General features: G+C 43.2%; 2 protein-coding genes across 3 annotated transcripts; one reads left to right on the top strand and one right to left on the bottom strand.

Moving 5' to 3' along the window:
• Positions 1 to 213: 213 nt before the first annotated feature.
• On the top strand, positions 214 to 6,660 carry LOC127331055 (protein MRG1). Of its 2 annotated transcripts, none has more exons than XM_051357137.1 (11): positions 214 to 480; positions 1,202 to 1,255; positions 1,449 to 1,462; positions 1,868 to 2,013; positions 2,452 to 2,487; positions 2,637 to 2,674; positions 3,416 to 3,520; positions 4,631 to 4,710; positions 5,544 to 5,713; positions 5,993 to 6,077; positions 6,369 to 6,660. In XM_051357137.1, exons 1-11 carry the CDS (start codon positions 325 to 327, stop codon positions 6,451 to 6,453), a joined length of 969 nt encoding a protein of 322 aa, XP_051213097.1. In that variant the 5' UTR covers positions 214 to 324; the 3' UTR covers positions 6,454 to 6,660. The 2 variants fall into 2 exon arrangements, with proteins under 2 accessions (XP_051213097.1, XP_051213096.1); XM_051357136.2 differs by having other exon boundaries at positions 215 to 480; positions 2,449 to 2,487.
• Positions 6,661 to 6,874: 214 nt separating this feature from the next.
• LOC127331054 (cytochrome P450 93G1) lies at positions 6,875 to 8,919 on the bottom strand. The gene is made up of 2 exons (XM_051357135.2): positions 7,913 to 8,919; positions 6,875 to 7,797 (listed from the first exon to the last, which is right to left on the bottom strand). Exons 1-2 carry the CDS (start codon positions 8,894 to 8,896, stop codon positions 7,135 to 7,137), a joined length of 1,647 nt encoding a protein of 548 aa, XP_051213095.1. The 5' UTR covers positions 8,897 to 8,919; the 3' UTR covers positions 6,875 to 7,134.
• Between the last annotated feature and the right edge of the window lie 5,966 nt (positions 8,920 to 14,885).

Raw genomic sequence — 14,885 nt, 5'->3', positions numbered from 1 at the left:
AACTCGTTAGAAAATCGGTTCAAAACATGTCGAAAAAAGGTAGAAGGTTCAATTCCGAACGGTTTATAGAATTCAGGGTCGAGGATTGAGCTAATGTAGTATAATTGAGGTTTGTAATCTGAAGGAACTTTAAGATCGAGTTTAGGTTTAGGGGGTAAATTGAGAATTCCGAACTTTCATCATTTTTTTGACGCTCAAAAGTAAAAATTCCTCATTTTCTCCAACCGCTGCTGCTTCTGCTTCGTGCGTCCGTTCCTCGTCTCCCACCTCGCCTCGCATCGCCCCCAACTTCCACTTCCCCCTCCGTCCACCGCCGTGCGCGCGATGGGGGGCAGCTCCAACACGACCACCACCACGAGCGGCGGCGGCGGCGGGGGCGGCGGCGGCAAGGACAAGGACAAGGGCAAGGACGCCCCGGCGGCCTTCACGGAGGGCGAGAGGGTGCTCGCCTACCACGGGCCCCTCCTCTACGAGGCCAAGGTCGCCCTTCCCTTCCTTCACCCACCCTCTCCCTCCCCCCCTCGGTACACCTCCATTCCGGTCTAGGGTTCGCGTGGCGACGGCCGAGATGCCGACTGTTCAGTGTGTCCACCTCGTTGGCCTGTTCGATTGCGGCTAGGGTTTGGGCCGTCAGGGGAATATAGGGGGTTTAGGTCGTCCGAACCCAACGCCGTCGACAATGAATTGGTAGACGCGACATTACTATCAGCCTACGCAACCCCAGATTTCTGGGCATTGCAACCGATCTCCACAACTGCTATCAACTGAGGCGTTACATCTATGCACTGTCCTTCTAGGCTAACTACTTCTTCGGAATCACGCATCTATACAGGAGTTGCAGCACTGTCACTAGCATAATATACTTCTGGATTTAAAGAATCCTAGGAGACTTTCTCATTTTGGCCTCTGATGATTACTTTCTAGGCTTTGTGGATCACCAAGCAAAATCAAAATGTATCCTCTTTCTCGAGTTGCAGCAAACCCCTCTTGTTTCTGCCGAGTAGTGTTTCTTCCCCAAAATTACACTAGTGCAGGCCTGCCTGATTCAGATAGTACGGACGTATCGTTGGATTTAGTGGGGATAAGTTTGTGCAGTAGTATATATTTGTTCTCTGCATACGTACTTCTTGCTGGTACCCTTTTGCATGTTGAATACGGTGCTAATGGAGAAACTTTCTTCTTCCTTTTTGGATTTCTGAAGGTTCAAAAAACTGAAAATCGGGAGGACGAGTGGCGATATTTCGTCCATTATCTTGTAAGTCTCCAAATCGCCATTCTATGACATCATAGTCACCCGATAGCTTTATTCTCTTGCCGTTTTCAAACTGTTGGACACTCTTAAGAATGGATATCTAAAAAACTGATGTATTATGTATTTATATAATTATTATTCAATGTAGGTCTTCTTTTCTTCAGTCATGAAAATTCTCTCTTCCATTTTTTTGTAGGGATGGAATAAGAAGTAAGTGCATACCACAGTGGCTGTTAGATAAGTCTTCCATATGCACTTAAAGTTGGCTGTTATGCTCCTGTTCTTTCTATTGATGCATTAATCGAAGTGATGTTAATTGGTAAATAAATCATTTGCAGAAGTCGGTTCCAGTGTTAGTTGCAGGCTCTTGTTAATGTAAATTAATAACTAAAAGAAGTGACTTGCAGGGCCTGGCCATATTTTGATAGCATTTGTCTCCATATTATACTTGCACATGGCTATATTGTACCTCTAAATATTTTCATGAATCCCTGTTGAGTGCTTGTTCGTGTTATAATAATAAATTGCCATCACTGCAGTTACTTAGTTGTCTTTCCCTGATTTCTATTCCTTAACATACACATTATTTCATCTTATTATTTTCAATGGTTATAGCTGGGATGAATGGGTCCCAAGTGATCGTTTATTGAAGTACACTGAGGAGAATATTCGCAAACAGCAAGAACTTACGAAGAACCAAGCAGTTGACAAAACCATCAAGACTGGGCGGGCAGCACAGAATAACCCCAAAGGCTCTAATGGTTAGTGGCATGTTGAATTAGGAGCATCATCTTGCACTACATTTGTAAGGAAAGGATTGCTGTAACTGAATTTCCTGATTAATGATGATCTAACAATGACTGATGGAACTCAAATTGCACCCTGGGTATCTTTTTTTTTTAAGTAAACTATAATCCATTGCTGGAGTGATTTTGTGATCAGTGCTGAAACAGCTTCTAGTGATATATAACTATGTGATTGCTTATATATGCGTTAATTTAGCAATGAATATAGTGCACAATGATCTAATAGGTGTTAGTTGCTAGTGAGGGTGGCACATTAGTGCTTAGGCACGCTAGGTGACCCTTTTTCAGAACATTAACAAGGTGTATAGAAAGTTCATATCTTTGTCCTATTTATATAATTATGATGATTTTTTTTCTTGATTTTTTTCTTTGTAATTGGGTTATGTTCAGCAGATGCAAAAACAAATAAAGAGGACACTAAGGGTGTTGGTAAGTCTGCTGTTCCTTTTAACAAAAATTCTTGTAGCATCTATTTCTATTGTCCTATTCTATTGGCTAATGAAGTTGTATGTTCTCATATTCGCTCTGCTACTGATTTGTTTAATGTATTCTAATATCTTGCTATGTTGAAATTCCAGTCAAGGGGAAGAAACGGAAGAATCAGATTGGCAATGAGGTGGCTATCATTCCCAAACTTGTTACATTGATTGCTTTTTCCCATTAAGTTGATAGTCTGCATACACTATCCATATTCAGTAGGATACTATAACCATGCATTTTCAGATACTAATCTTGAACTAATGTCATTTTCTGTCTTCTTGCTTAATGCTAACATTTATTGATTATTTACTCTATTGTTTGGAAATTGGCACCATGGGCACTGGGCAGACACATGTTATTTGACATTCTTTTGTAATTTGCATAATGAAATATTCTGTATGTTACTTTAATTGATTAGAAGAGTGAGAATTATTATTTGCCAGTGCAGAGCACTTACATCTCTAGTGGATGGAAAAGAAAACCCCTAGGTTAATAATCATCAGAACTTTGGACACAGGTTGCATTTTTTTCTTTACAAATGCTAATATATACTACCTCCGTTCCAAAATATAAGCCTTTCTAAAAAGGTTTATATTTTGGAACGGAGGTAGTACTTAACGAATGAGTGTAAATACAAGTTATAAGTGATTACCGCGTCATTTATGATGTGCTGCTTCGCCATACTGGCTGCTGCTTCATGCAATAGTTTGTCCTCCAAATCGAAATTTATACTGCTTAGTTACCAGCAACAATAGTCAGCATCTAAATGTGTAAAAAAGAGGAGTGCTGAGAGATTGTGTATGCTTGTTAAAGTTATTGCATGTACATGGCCTATATACAAAAATAAACACAGAAAATGCTACCTTGGTTGATTCAGGAAAAGGAAAGAAGGTCCTCAGAAAGTCTCCTAATGTCACAATTTCCTTTAACACTAAAGAAGCAACTGGTTGATGATTGGGAGTTTGTCACGCAGCTGGGTAAGGTATTCAATTCTTTGACCTCACTGTCTTTCCTATATGTATATCAAAATTGCACTCCATCTTGCTTTCTTACATTAGCAGCTATAATATTGTTTTCAGTTGGCATGGAATTAGCATGTGCCAAAGAAAAAGAATAAAAATATGCCAATCGAAAGGGTATGTATCAACTAGGAATAAGCCTTAGAATAAAATAATGAATGTCAGCTACCAACATTTTATTAGAAAAGAAATCATTATTTAGCTTCACTTGTCTGCCCTTCCACATAGTGAGCTGAACAACCTTGATCTGTACCATCCAAATATGATCCGGTAGTTGATATTTGAGTTTCTATTTAAAGCATCATTCCTACCAGTCATGGGAGGCGTTCGTGGGAAAGAGAAATCTGTCTTAAACAAGACTAAAAAAGGTCACATAGATAACTCAGGGTCTCAGGCTCACCCTTGTTGGGTAATGAGGCTCTGGAGCTGCGCTTGGCTTGGGAAGAATTTTTATTCTCAATTGAGTGAAAAGATCACATAGGGTAGGACTTGAATAGGACCAATCAACTCCAGTTGCAACTAATCCCATCTCATGCAATCCGACTATTCTGAGTTATTTTATTCTATTCCGTTTTACTTAAATAGTTTCCAAATGGAACTCTACCCTATCTGACTCAAGATTCCAATTGTATCCTTAAGAGGCACTGAACTTTTTTTGAACATCGTATGGCCCTCTGACTCGACTTCTTACTCTTGTGCAAGTTGTAGTTACTGGCCTTCTTTGGTCCCTGGCGCAGATATGTGCACCATAAAGAGAGTATCTTTTCCACTTGCTTTAGAAAACAGCTTGTCCCCAAGCTAGAAATCTTTAACAGTGGTAGAAATCCTGCACCATCATCCATGAATCCCATTGGAGGATGATATGGTTCACTGCACTATACCTGGACTTGAAATCTTAGTTGCTAGAAAGATGTCATGCTATCATCCATTGTCAGCATGCAGAGGTTAAGTTTGTCACCCTCATCATTTTTTTGGTCATAAACGTGAGAGCAGTTCCTGTATATTTGTGAGCTGAATCTATTCTCTGATGTTACTTGGTGACCTCACCTTAAGCATTTCCCCTTGTCCTGCAGCTTGTAAAACTACCTCGATCTCCCACTGTCGATGATATTCTAAAGAAGTATTTGGAGCATCGGATAAAGAAGGATAACAAGTCAGTAATCTATGTTATGAATTCTGGTTTATTTCCCATTTTTTGTTTCAAGTAAATTTGTGACTGTGTAATAGTTTACTGGAATTGTGAGGTCCCTTGAACATGCCATCTTTTTACTATGCAACGACATATCCGCATAGCTAAAGCATCAGTGCCATATTAATTGATGATTCAGTTACTATCAGGGAATTTTCATACAGTGTTGGATATAATATTTGGCCGGATTAGTTTTGAAGGGATAAAAGCAAGCATATTTCTAGCTTCTACGTAACATACCAACTACCTTGGTGGCTACCCCTAAATTCTCCACAAGATACACATACCTGGTTTTTGCTTGCGATGTGTGCACCATGGCGTGCATGCACATGCTTGGGATGGTAACAGTTTATGAGGCTTTCCTGGAACTCATCCCATTTGACCATTTCATGTGTACTTGTAGTATGGGCTGGTGTGTTCTGTTTCCCTGATTGTGATTGTTATTTCTATGCAGCATTAAATGTTCGAATTGTTTTACTCGTATACCATGACAGGAAGGAAAAACATCAATTGGCCTTTTAATTTTGCATTTTTGCCGGATTAATCTGCTAATTTACCATCAGTTTGGTGAGGTTTCCAACTAGTTAAGCTAATCAACAACAGTTATGATATTTATTCTTATTGCTAACTGAAAATTTTGAAATTTTGTTCCTGTGCAATATTGGTTAGGTTTCATTTAATTGCGAGCCAAAGCTATTGTCAATCATTGATTTGTTTTGTTTTGTTTGAGTTCTTTATGCTCAGTACCAAGCATTGCTTTCTTCACAACTCTATTAAAGCTTTATCACCTTATGTAGAATAAGTGACTCTTATGCTGAGATTACGAGAGGATTACGCTGTTACTTTGACAAAGCATTGCCTGCAATGCTTTTATATAAGAAAGAACAAAAGCAGTATAAAGAAGAAATTAAAGGCGACGTTTCACCTTCGTCTGTATATGGAGCCGAGCATCTACTGCGGTTGTTCGGTATGCTCAATTATCCACTGCATGAAGCTGTCTTGTGTTTTCGATCTATCCTTTCCTACAATTCCTCAGTTTGATATGCTTTATAAGAGTTCTGGACCAGTTATATTTGATTTTATCTTATTAATTTATTTCTCTTGATCCGATGTACTATTGTGCAGTTGTAGCATTCACTACCTTTGGTTTGTCAATATAGTTTTCCTGTTACCTGGACATGCTGATTGTCACTTTGTGAGAACACTGTTACCAGTCTCTGAAAGGGTTAATTTTACCACTTTACAGTGAAATTGCCAGAGCTACTGGCTTCTGTGAATATGGAAGAAGACGCACTCAACAAATTACAGCAGAAATTGTTGGACATTCTCAAGTATGCAAGTCTTTCTTGTTACTCCTATTTTGTGCTTTCCTCTGGTAGAACAATCACACTTGCAACAAATGTTTTTGTTTGTAATCATTCAACTATTTATGGCATATTCCCTGCTGATAGTTTGCTTGATTGAGTCCAAAACGGTTTTTGTTGCAACTAGTTATGGCACATTCTCATTTCTCAAGTATGCTAGTCTTTCCTGTTTCTCAAGTTATGGCATATTCCCTGCTGATAGTTTGCTTGATTGAGTCCAAAACGGTTTTTGCTGAACACATGGATGAATTTTGTCAGGTTTCTGCAGAAGAACCAGGTTGCATTCTTCCTTTCTGCGTACGATGGTGATTCGAAGGGTGCCGATGCGGTAAAAGGCAAATAGAAGCGAATGATAGTATCTGTATGTTGTATAACCATCTTCTGCTGGATTTGCTTCCATATGTATGTCATGGAAATGTGTGACTGTTGACCGCCGCACTGCCTGCTAATTAAATGTAGTTGACCTGCAAGCAAGATCTTGTACTATTTGTGTAAATTGATGTAGCTGTAGTGCCAATGTTTCTTATTTTAAGAATCTTCGCTGAATTTACTAGTACTCCCTTTGATCCATATTAATTGTAGCTAATATGGATGCATGATCTAGACCTATTTTAGTTCTAGATACGAGTAATATGAATCGGAGTGAGTAGGAGTTTTCTTATGTGTTGTGAATTACTTCGGATACAGTAGTGGTACTGTTTTAAGATTAGGTAGCGAAACACAGGGAGTAATTAACAAGTAATCCATTAAGGTAGTAACAGCGATTTGACCATTTGCCACACTTTTATTTGCAATTAGATTATTTCTCACACCCTGTGTCAGTGAGACAAGTTCACCAAAATATATGAAAACGAAATATACAATAGACCAGTTTTGACATATGCGGGACGGCACAAAAAAAGTGAGTGTAGCATAGTAACCAACAGCCCACGGACGATAGCAACGCTACAGCCGACGTGGATAGTAGACGTTCGTTCTGGCACGTCCGTACGTACGGGTTGCCGGTCCGGTGGACGGTGGTGGTTTAGACGACGGCCGGGAAGGGGCTGAGCCGCGGCGAGGCGCGGAGCAGCAGCGGGTGCTTGCGAGCGCACACCAGCCCGTCGGCCTCCTCCATGTCTATCACGGCCGGCTGCTTCCCCTCACCGTCGCCGGAGACGACTGTCCAGTCGAAGCACTGGATGAGCGCGGCCACCACGCCGGGCACGGACTGCAGCGCGAGCCCCATGCCGGGGCACCCGCGCCGCCCGCTCCCGAACGGCAGGTACTGGAAGTTCTGCCCGCGCGGGTCCATCCCTTCGTTGCCGCCGCCGGCCATGAACCGCTCCGGCCGGAACTCCTGCGGGGATTCCCAGTATGACGGGTCGCGGCCGATGGCCCACAAGTTGATGAACACCGCCGTCCCGGCCGGCACCGTGAAGTTTCCACCGCCGGCAACCAGCTCCATCTCCTCCGTCGACTGCCGGTGCGCGATGGGCGCCGCGGGGCGCAGACGCAGCGTCTCCTTGTACGCCGCCATCAGGTACGGGAGGCTCGCCACGTCGCCCTCGCCGGCGATCCTGTCGCGGCCGACGACGGCGTCGATCTCGGCGCGGACCTTGCGGAGGCACTCCGGGTGGTTCATCAGCTCCGCGACCATCCACTCGACCATCGCCGCCGACGTGTCGGAGCCGGCCGTCACCACGTCCTGCATTATCCACATGCATGCACAGGTTACGTACAGGAGAAAAATTAATTTCATTCATGCACGACAAGAAGAAGACAGTTATAGGCATATAGCTGAAAGCTCTGATATATCGTACGATGAAGAAGGCTTTGATCTTCTCCCTGGTGAGCGTGACCTCCGCGGCCATGTCGTCCTCCATCTTGTCCAGCAGGATGTCGAGCAAGTCCTTGCCGGTGACCGGCGTGGACGCCGCCTTCTTGTTGTTCTCCGCGGCCGGGTCCTCCCGCATCCTCCTGGCCTCGCGGGCCTCCTCCTTGTGCCTGATCATGTCCTCCATGAGCGCGTCGAAGCGGCGGTGCACGTCGGCGGCCCGGCGGCCGAGGCCCTGGAGGTCCCACCCCCGGCACACGGCGATGTAGTCCTCGACGTTGAACGCGCCCACCAGCTCCGCCACCGCCTTCACCAGCACCTGCGCCTCGTCCGTGATGCTGGCGGGCACCGTGCTGGCCATCATCCTGATGATGGACGTGTTGGACAGCCGGATGAGCGCGCTGGTCAGGTCCACCACCGACGACGATGACGACGCCAGCAGAACGCTCTGTAGCATGGACACGAGGCCGGCGCGGCGGATGGGGCGGAGCTGGTCGACGGTGCGGGGCCCGAGGAGCTCGGACATGCAGAGCCGCTTCATGAAGCGCCAGTGCGGGCTGTAGGGCGCGAAGGCGAAGCCGTCGGAGCCGTACGCGAACTGCCGGGCCACGGCCGTGAGCGGCCGCTCCGAGATCTTGCCCTCGTGGCTCCGGATGAGCTCGCTGGCGACGGCGGCGGAGCTGGCCACGACGCAGTGGGTGGAGCCGAGCCGGACGTGCATGAGCGGGCCCAGCTGCGCCGCCAGGTCGCGGAAGGTGCGGTGCACCGGCGGGCGCACCAGGTGCAGGTGCCCGATCACCGGCAGGCTCCACGGGCTCGGCGGGAGCCGCTTCCGGCGGCCGCTGCCTCTGCTCAAGGAGGCGACGAGGAGGAGGATAACGGTGGCCAGCGCGACCGCGAGGAGGGAGGCCATTGCTGGGTCCTGCTGAAGCAGAAGCAGCACGGACTGCTCCAATCTGGACGACGCCATTCCCCCCACCAAAGTGTTACCTCTGGATTTGCATGCTAATTGTATCATATATATATAGATGCAAACGAGGGTACTTAAGTATTGGGTCATCATGAGCAAAGCTTCCTTCGAGAAGCTCAATCCGTTGCAGGTCTAGCCGTAGCCGCTTGAGTGGGTGTCGTGCACCGCAGTGCATGCGTCCTATCCTACAACTACAAGGGTAGGTTGGATGAACGCAGATCCGAGCATCCACGTCGCCCACTGTGCGTGAGCCGCACATCTGTCACAGATCCTTCCAAATCCATGGAGATCAGTCCAATTGGAATGTTTTTGGACGCGTACGTGCTGTCACGGTCGTCTGTGGTCGTGTACGTGTGAGAGGGAAGTGTAATCCGGCTGCAGGTGAAGTTTTGTACACCGTCGCTTTTAGCAGCGAGATTGCATGCATGCATGGTGCCATTTCAGTGAATATATACGGAGTGTTAGAAAACGCAAATACGACCTGCGACCTGCAGTTGAGCTCTCAGTGCTTCCTACACGCGCGCGGTAGCTGGAAGGTATGGTCCGAGAAGATGAGGTGTGCCAGGAAATACATAACTCTAGTCAGAACAGAACGTTTGCGTTCAACTGAATGTTTTCATGGCATTACTAACCTCTTTACGGAACCATAAAGGAAAAAAAAGGCACCTATTTCAGAAAAAAAATCAGGTCAATCGTGCATTCTAGTTTCGCGTATTCATTTAAAGATGCTATTATTGTTACTGGATATTTACAAGTCTTTATTAGGTGTATATGTGTAGTATATGTTGCATAAAGTGTCTATATATGTTCGAACTGGCAGACTCTAGGCATGCCCATGCCAGGTTTCTTAGCCCTTGGATGGATACCCGCAGTTAATCATATCACATTGCATACATTAGTCTATGATGGATATAATTTGCAGCATTGGTGATTTTTTCTTTAGGTACATCACTGATGAATATATGAAGACCATAAGAAGGAAATTGTTTGCCGTATATGTTGCATAAGGTTCCTATGTACATGTCCAAGTTAGCAGAATCTAGTTCCGTGTATGTCACGATTTTTAGCTTTTGGAGCAATAACCTTAGTTATTTCCATCATATTATATATGTGTGCCTATGATGGATATAATTCGTAGTGCCGATGAATCTTTTTAGATACATCATTGATGAATATGTGCTGGATAGGTTAAGTCAAAGTATATTGCGTTAACACGCCCGTCCTAGGCACACAAATCATGAATATTTTAACCGAGGACATTTAATTATTTTAAATACTGGATTTATAAAAAAAAAACTCGGATGATTTCACCCTGGCCACCCACATGTCGACTGTTGCACTAACACAAGAACATAGTCCCATGATAAAAATAAGGAAAAATGTACGTTATGAGAGCATAAGCCATGGTTGAATGTGCAAATTTAGATTTTGTATTGCAACTTTAGACAAATAAATATGTATATGATTTTTTATACTACAAGTTAGGGTGCAACCATTCAGATTTTGGTCTGGCGCGCCACGCAAGTCACCTCGGTGTTCTGGATTCATCATGTGTGGGGCTCATGATTTAAATCAAAAGTGGCATTTTTGTTTGTACAATTTTAGTAGCGTAGAACTTCCCATGTTCGGTTTTATGTGTTGAGAATGATATTAGAGCACATAGACATACTATAGTGGAATGGATTGATATCGATTTTTCATATTGAGATTGATCCTCCTATTCTTTGTGAATATTTTTCCCTTTTGAGACTTTGTCCCAAATATTTAGGCAGAAATGTTCTCCTCAGATGTCCTTTGTGTATTTTCCAGGTTTACCCTGACTAAAATTTTCTATTTATACAAGCCACTTGATCGAAGTTTCGGTTATCAGAATTATGCTTACCCTAATTCTTGTGAAAAAAAATGGATTATCCACTACCGAAAACAGCATAGCTTCCGAGTGCCGAATAATTTGTCGAGTGTATTTTTACATACACTCGACAAAGACACCCTACGCGGAGTGCAAGGGAAAAAGTTGCCGACTATCCACGGCAGTCGGGTAAACATGTGTGAGTCTGGTGATGTCTTCTCATAAAAAGAACGTGGACCGCTCCAAGCGAGATCGGTTGTATTAGTGACTACCAAGTAAGCAACAATAACTTCTTTTAAAGACCGGGTTTGCTTTTAATTTTTGGGGGATTTAAATGAGATGTTGGGTCCGACAACTCCAGTTAACATAATATTGTGTACTTTTTTACATTATTTTTGTATTTCCAAACTATACAACTCCACGAGGAAAACATGTAAATAATATATGCTACTTCACACTTGCACACTAATATGCAATTGGACATTCATGACCACTTTAATTTATGTGGTAATGAGCTATTCCACAATAGCAAATTTCACTATACAAATATCATACTAATGCGCAATTGCACATTATTGTGCAATTACATATAATTGTGCAATTGCTTATGATTCGATGATGTTACATGTTTGATTACAATTCATGTTGACTGCAATTTACGTATATTTTGTGCAATTGCATAATATATACTAGCGAACCCTACATCACTAGTACATATCAGACCTTCAAGTCCCCATATGGCACACCGAAGTACTTTTCCGTGTGGTGCGGAACAATGTAGACACCGAATAATTTGAATCATGTGTGCACAGTCCGGTCACTCCTCTGTGCGGTTACAACGCACAAGTGACAAGCATGGTCCATTTAAAAGTAATTATCAACGGATACATCGACCATGGCCAAATGGTTAGAAGGTCGTGCATCGTGTGTAAACCTTTGTAACATTTCCGTAGTGTGCTCGTCTCATTTTCTTCTACCCATCCCAGACGGCTATAAGTTAAAAGTCATGTGTACAACTTTCACAATGTCGCCTTGTGGTATTCTGTCACGCATGTGGCTTCTTTGCCTTCCTCTCGTGTTCCACATATGTGTTGCCAACGGCTCGGCTTCCTCAGCCCGTGTTACATAAAGCCCCTAACCACCGCCCTCTTGGAACACACGACTACTATAGTAGGCACACAACACTTCGACATGGTTCACATCAAGAAGACTGCTCGCCTCTCTTGCATTTGACAGTGCCCGTCGGCGCAACGTCACCATGTTGAGCAGTCGCCTCCGGACTCCGGTGGCGAAGGAGGGACAAGCATCTCCGATCACGGAGGAGGAGCAGCCCCTCTAGTGCACTGACCATGAAGTCGGCTCCTCGTACTCCGGTGGGTCCTCCAAATATGACGAAGTAGAAAGGAATTCGGAGGATGATGAAGACGTGGTGACTGCGACAGAGGAAGTCGAGTCACCGCAACTTGAATAGTGGGTACTGGCTGAGTAGCAGTATGAGGAAGAGGATGAGACGATGCTCGAGGAGCAAGAGGTGTTGTTGGCACCCTTCGCGTACAAACGTGAGGAAGATAGATAGCACGTAGTGATGACTAGCAAGATCGTCGCTGCCAACGATGCCGAGGCATCTACCTCCGGTGTAGCGGCAACCATGTCCACCAGCCACAACGATATCATCGACATATCCGGCGACGAGGAGGATATTTAGGACGTTGCTATATATTAGTAGTTAAATGTTTTAGATGTCCCTTTGTTGTCTTTTAATTTATAAATATATATATATATTAAGAAGATCGTTAATGAAGAAAATCGATAGTTTTAATATCGGCCACGTTTTTGTATATGACAAACGTACTGCAAAAACTTGTAAAGCAAACATTTTGAGTAACACATACATATTTCCTCGCGTGAACCGTTAAACGGTTTATTGGCAGTAAAACATGTGTGAAAATGGGCCCAGGTGGCAAATGCAACCCTACTATCTTTTTCAGATATATAAGGATAAGTTGGGTCCTTGTCCGGACTCAATCCAAGACAGCCGCCACTTCAGATTTAGGAAGACGCAGGACACACCTTGTTGCCCCGGGGTCACTTGGTCGGCGAGGCGCAAGCTAGCTAGCTTCTGGAGCCTTGCCTCACCAGAATGCATATGACCCCGTCATGGCTTTCTCGATGTTTGCGCTAGCTGAACCGCGCGGTTCAATGCCAATAACGCCGGTCAAGCCGGCTCGTCCTTGCCTACTCGACCGTCTTCACGCGATTCCTACCCGGAGGTATACAATCTTTCTCATGGATTTTTATTAAAGTAGACTACGGATCTAATGCGTAACAAGGTTAGCAAGATCGGATTCATTAGAATATTATGTTAGAATTGTTGAGTTTGGTTTTTTACTCATTAGCATGGTTAGAAAGGCCAGATTCATTACAATAATTTTAGGACTGTGTGTTTTGTGATCTGTTGTGTAAGCTAACTTGTCCTATATGTTATGTTGTATGCTAGGATAGTAGGATTAGATTGTTAAATCTATATGTTACATGTTGTGTAAATGATATTGTATATAGTTTGATCTATATGTTGATGTGTATAGCATTACTAGATCTATTATTGTGTATGGCTTGATCTATATGTTGGTGTGTATAGCTTGATCTATATTTTGCTATACAATTCTAGTTTTTCTATCTGTTTTACATAGTTAACTCGAGCTCTCATCTTATAATAGAAATTCCATTTTTGATGACACTGCATAAAAAATTGATTGGCCGATTAGGGCCAATAGATTCTCTTGTTTCCCTCCGAGTCAGTAAGATCCAAAATATTTTTTACTTATCCAGTTTAAGTCTAGCCCATCATGTGTTTGGATTTTAATACTCTAACTCTAAAGATTTGCATGTTCAATATTTAATAACTGAGATGAGATATAGGAGTTGCCCGTTACAAGAGGATCAATTACACTCCCTAATACAACTCCCTTGTCATAAGGATTGCGAACCACTGTATCTTTCTCGATCCGTTATTATTGTGATGTTTTTGTCCACTGCATTAAGACAATTTTTTAGTTAAAAGTGTCTTATGAAATGTTGCTAAAATATCACACATGTGACGACAAGACCAATCTATATTCCTAGGAAAGGTTGAGAATTTTCAACAGAACCTTTTGATGCATGGACACAACGATGTAACCAAGAACTATTTCTATAGAACTCTCGCTTTTATAGCTACCAATTGAATATATGGCGAAATACATGTATACATCTGCTATATGAAACGTACAATAATTAAGTACAAATGGTTTTTGCTAATGTATTTACACGCAAATGTTGAACTATGAACTATTAGGTACAGAGTAATGCTTGTTGCATGCGTAAAATATTTGCGATGCTTGCGGAAAGCATACAGATGGATGAAGCAAACGTGTCATCTGTGATAAATGGGGCTTTCTATTCTTTTATCATATACAATAGTGGCTTACGATCGGGAGTAAGAAAATATTTATGATGGCCCTTCACATCGCAAGCGACTATGAAAACAAGATCGTGTGTGGAAGTATACCCCATCATACACGGTTTAATTAACAGTGTGCGATGTAGACAAGCATTGTTCACCCTTGCATAGTGATAGTAAGCCCAGTGGTTTGGGTCGCAGTGGCGCACCCCAACGACCAGAGTTCGATTCCTGTTAGGAACGAATTTCGGGATTGTCACGCCAAGTCCCGCTTCTACTATATCAAAAAGGTGTCTAGTTCCTTCTAGACACGGTTTCATTTTTTTTTTTTTTGATAGAAAGATTTACCATGTACTATCAGCTATTTTAACCGTGTTTTAGAATCTGCTTTGTAGTTACGCATATAAAAAGGACCAATAAAATGTAAAATAGTACCCCCTTATCTTGGGAGAGTAGGGAAAACAAAACAGCTAGATTAAGGAGCTATTTCTCATTTCCTCAAAAGGAAAAAACATGAGCTGTCTCGATCATGTACCCTACTGGGTGCGATGGGAATGTTGATGCCTGCATAAGGGACAATTGTTATGATTAATATAACAAAAAGGAAACTGCTGGGCGTCCCCCGGGGGATCTGATTCCCCAGCCCGCGGGTCCCCAGCCGTCGGATCAACCATTTTAATGGTTAGATTTGCATGTAGCAA

Source organism: Lolium perenne, chromosome 2, assembly GCF_019359855.2.
Source record: "Lolium perenne isolate Kyuss_39 chromosome 2, Kyuss_2.0, whole genome shotgun sequence".
Classification (NCBI taxonomy): domain Eukaryota; kingdom Viridiplantae; phylum Streptophyta; class Magnoliopsida; order Poales; family Poaceae; genus Lolium; species Lolium perenne.
This window is presented reverse-complemented; position numbering and strand designations above follow the sequence as displayed.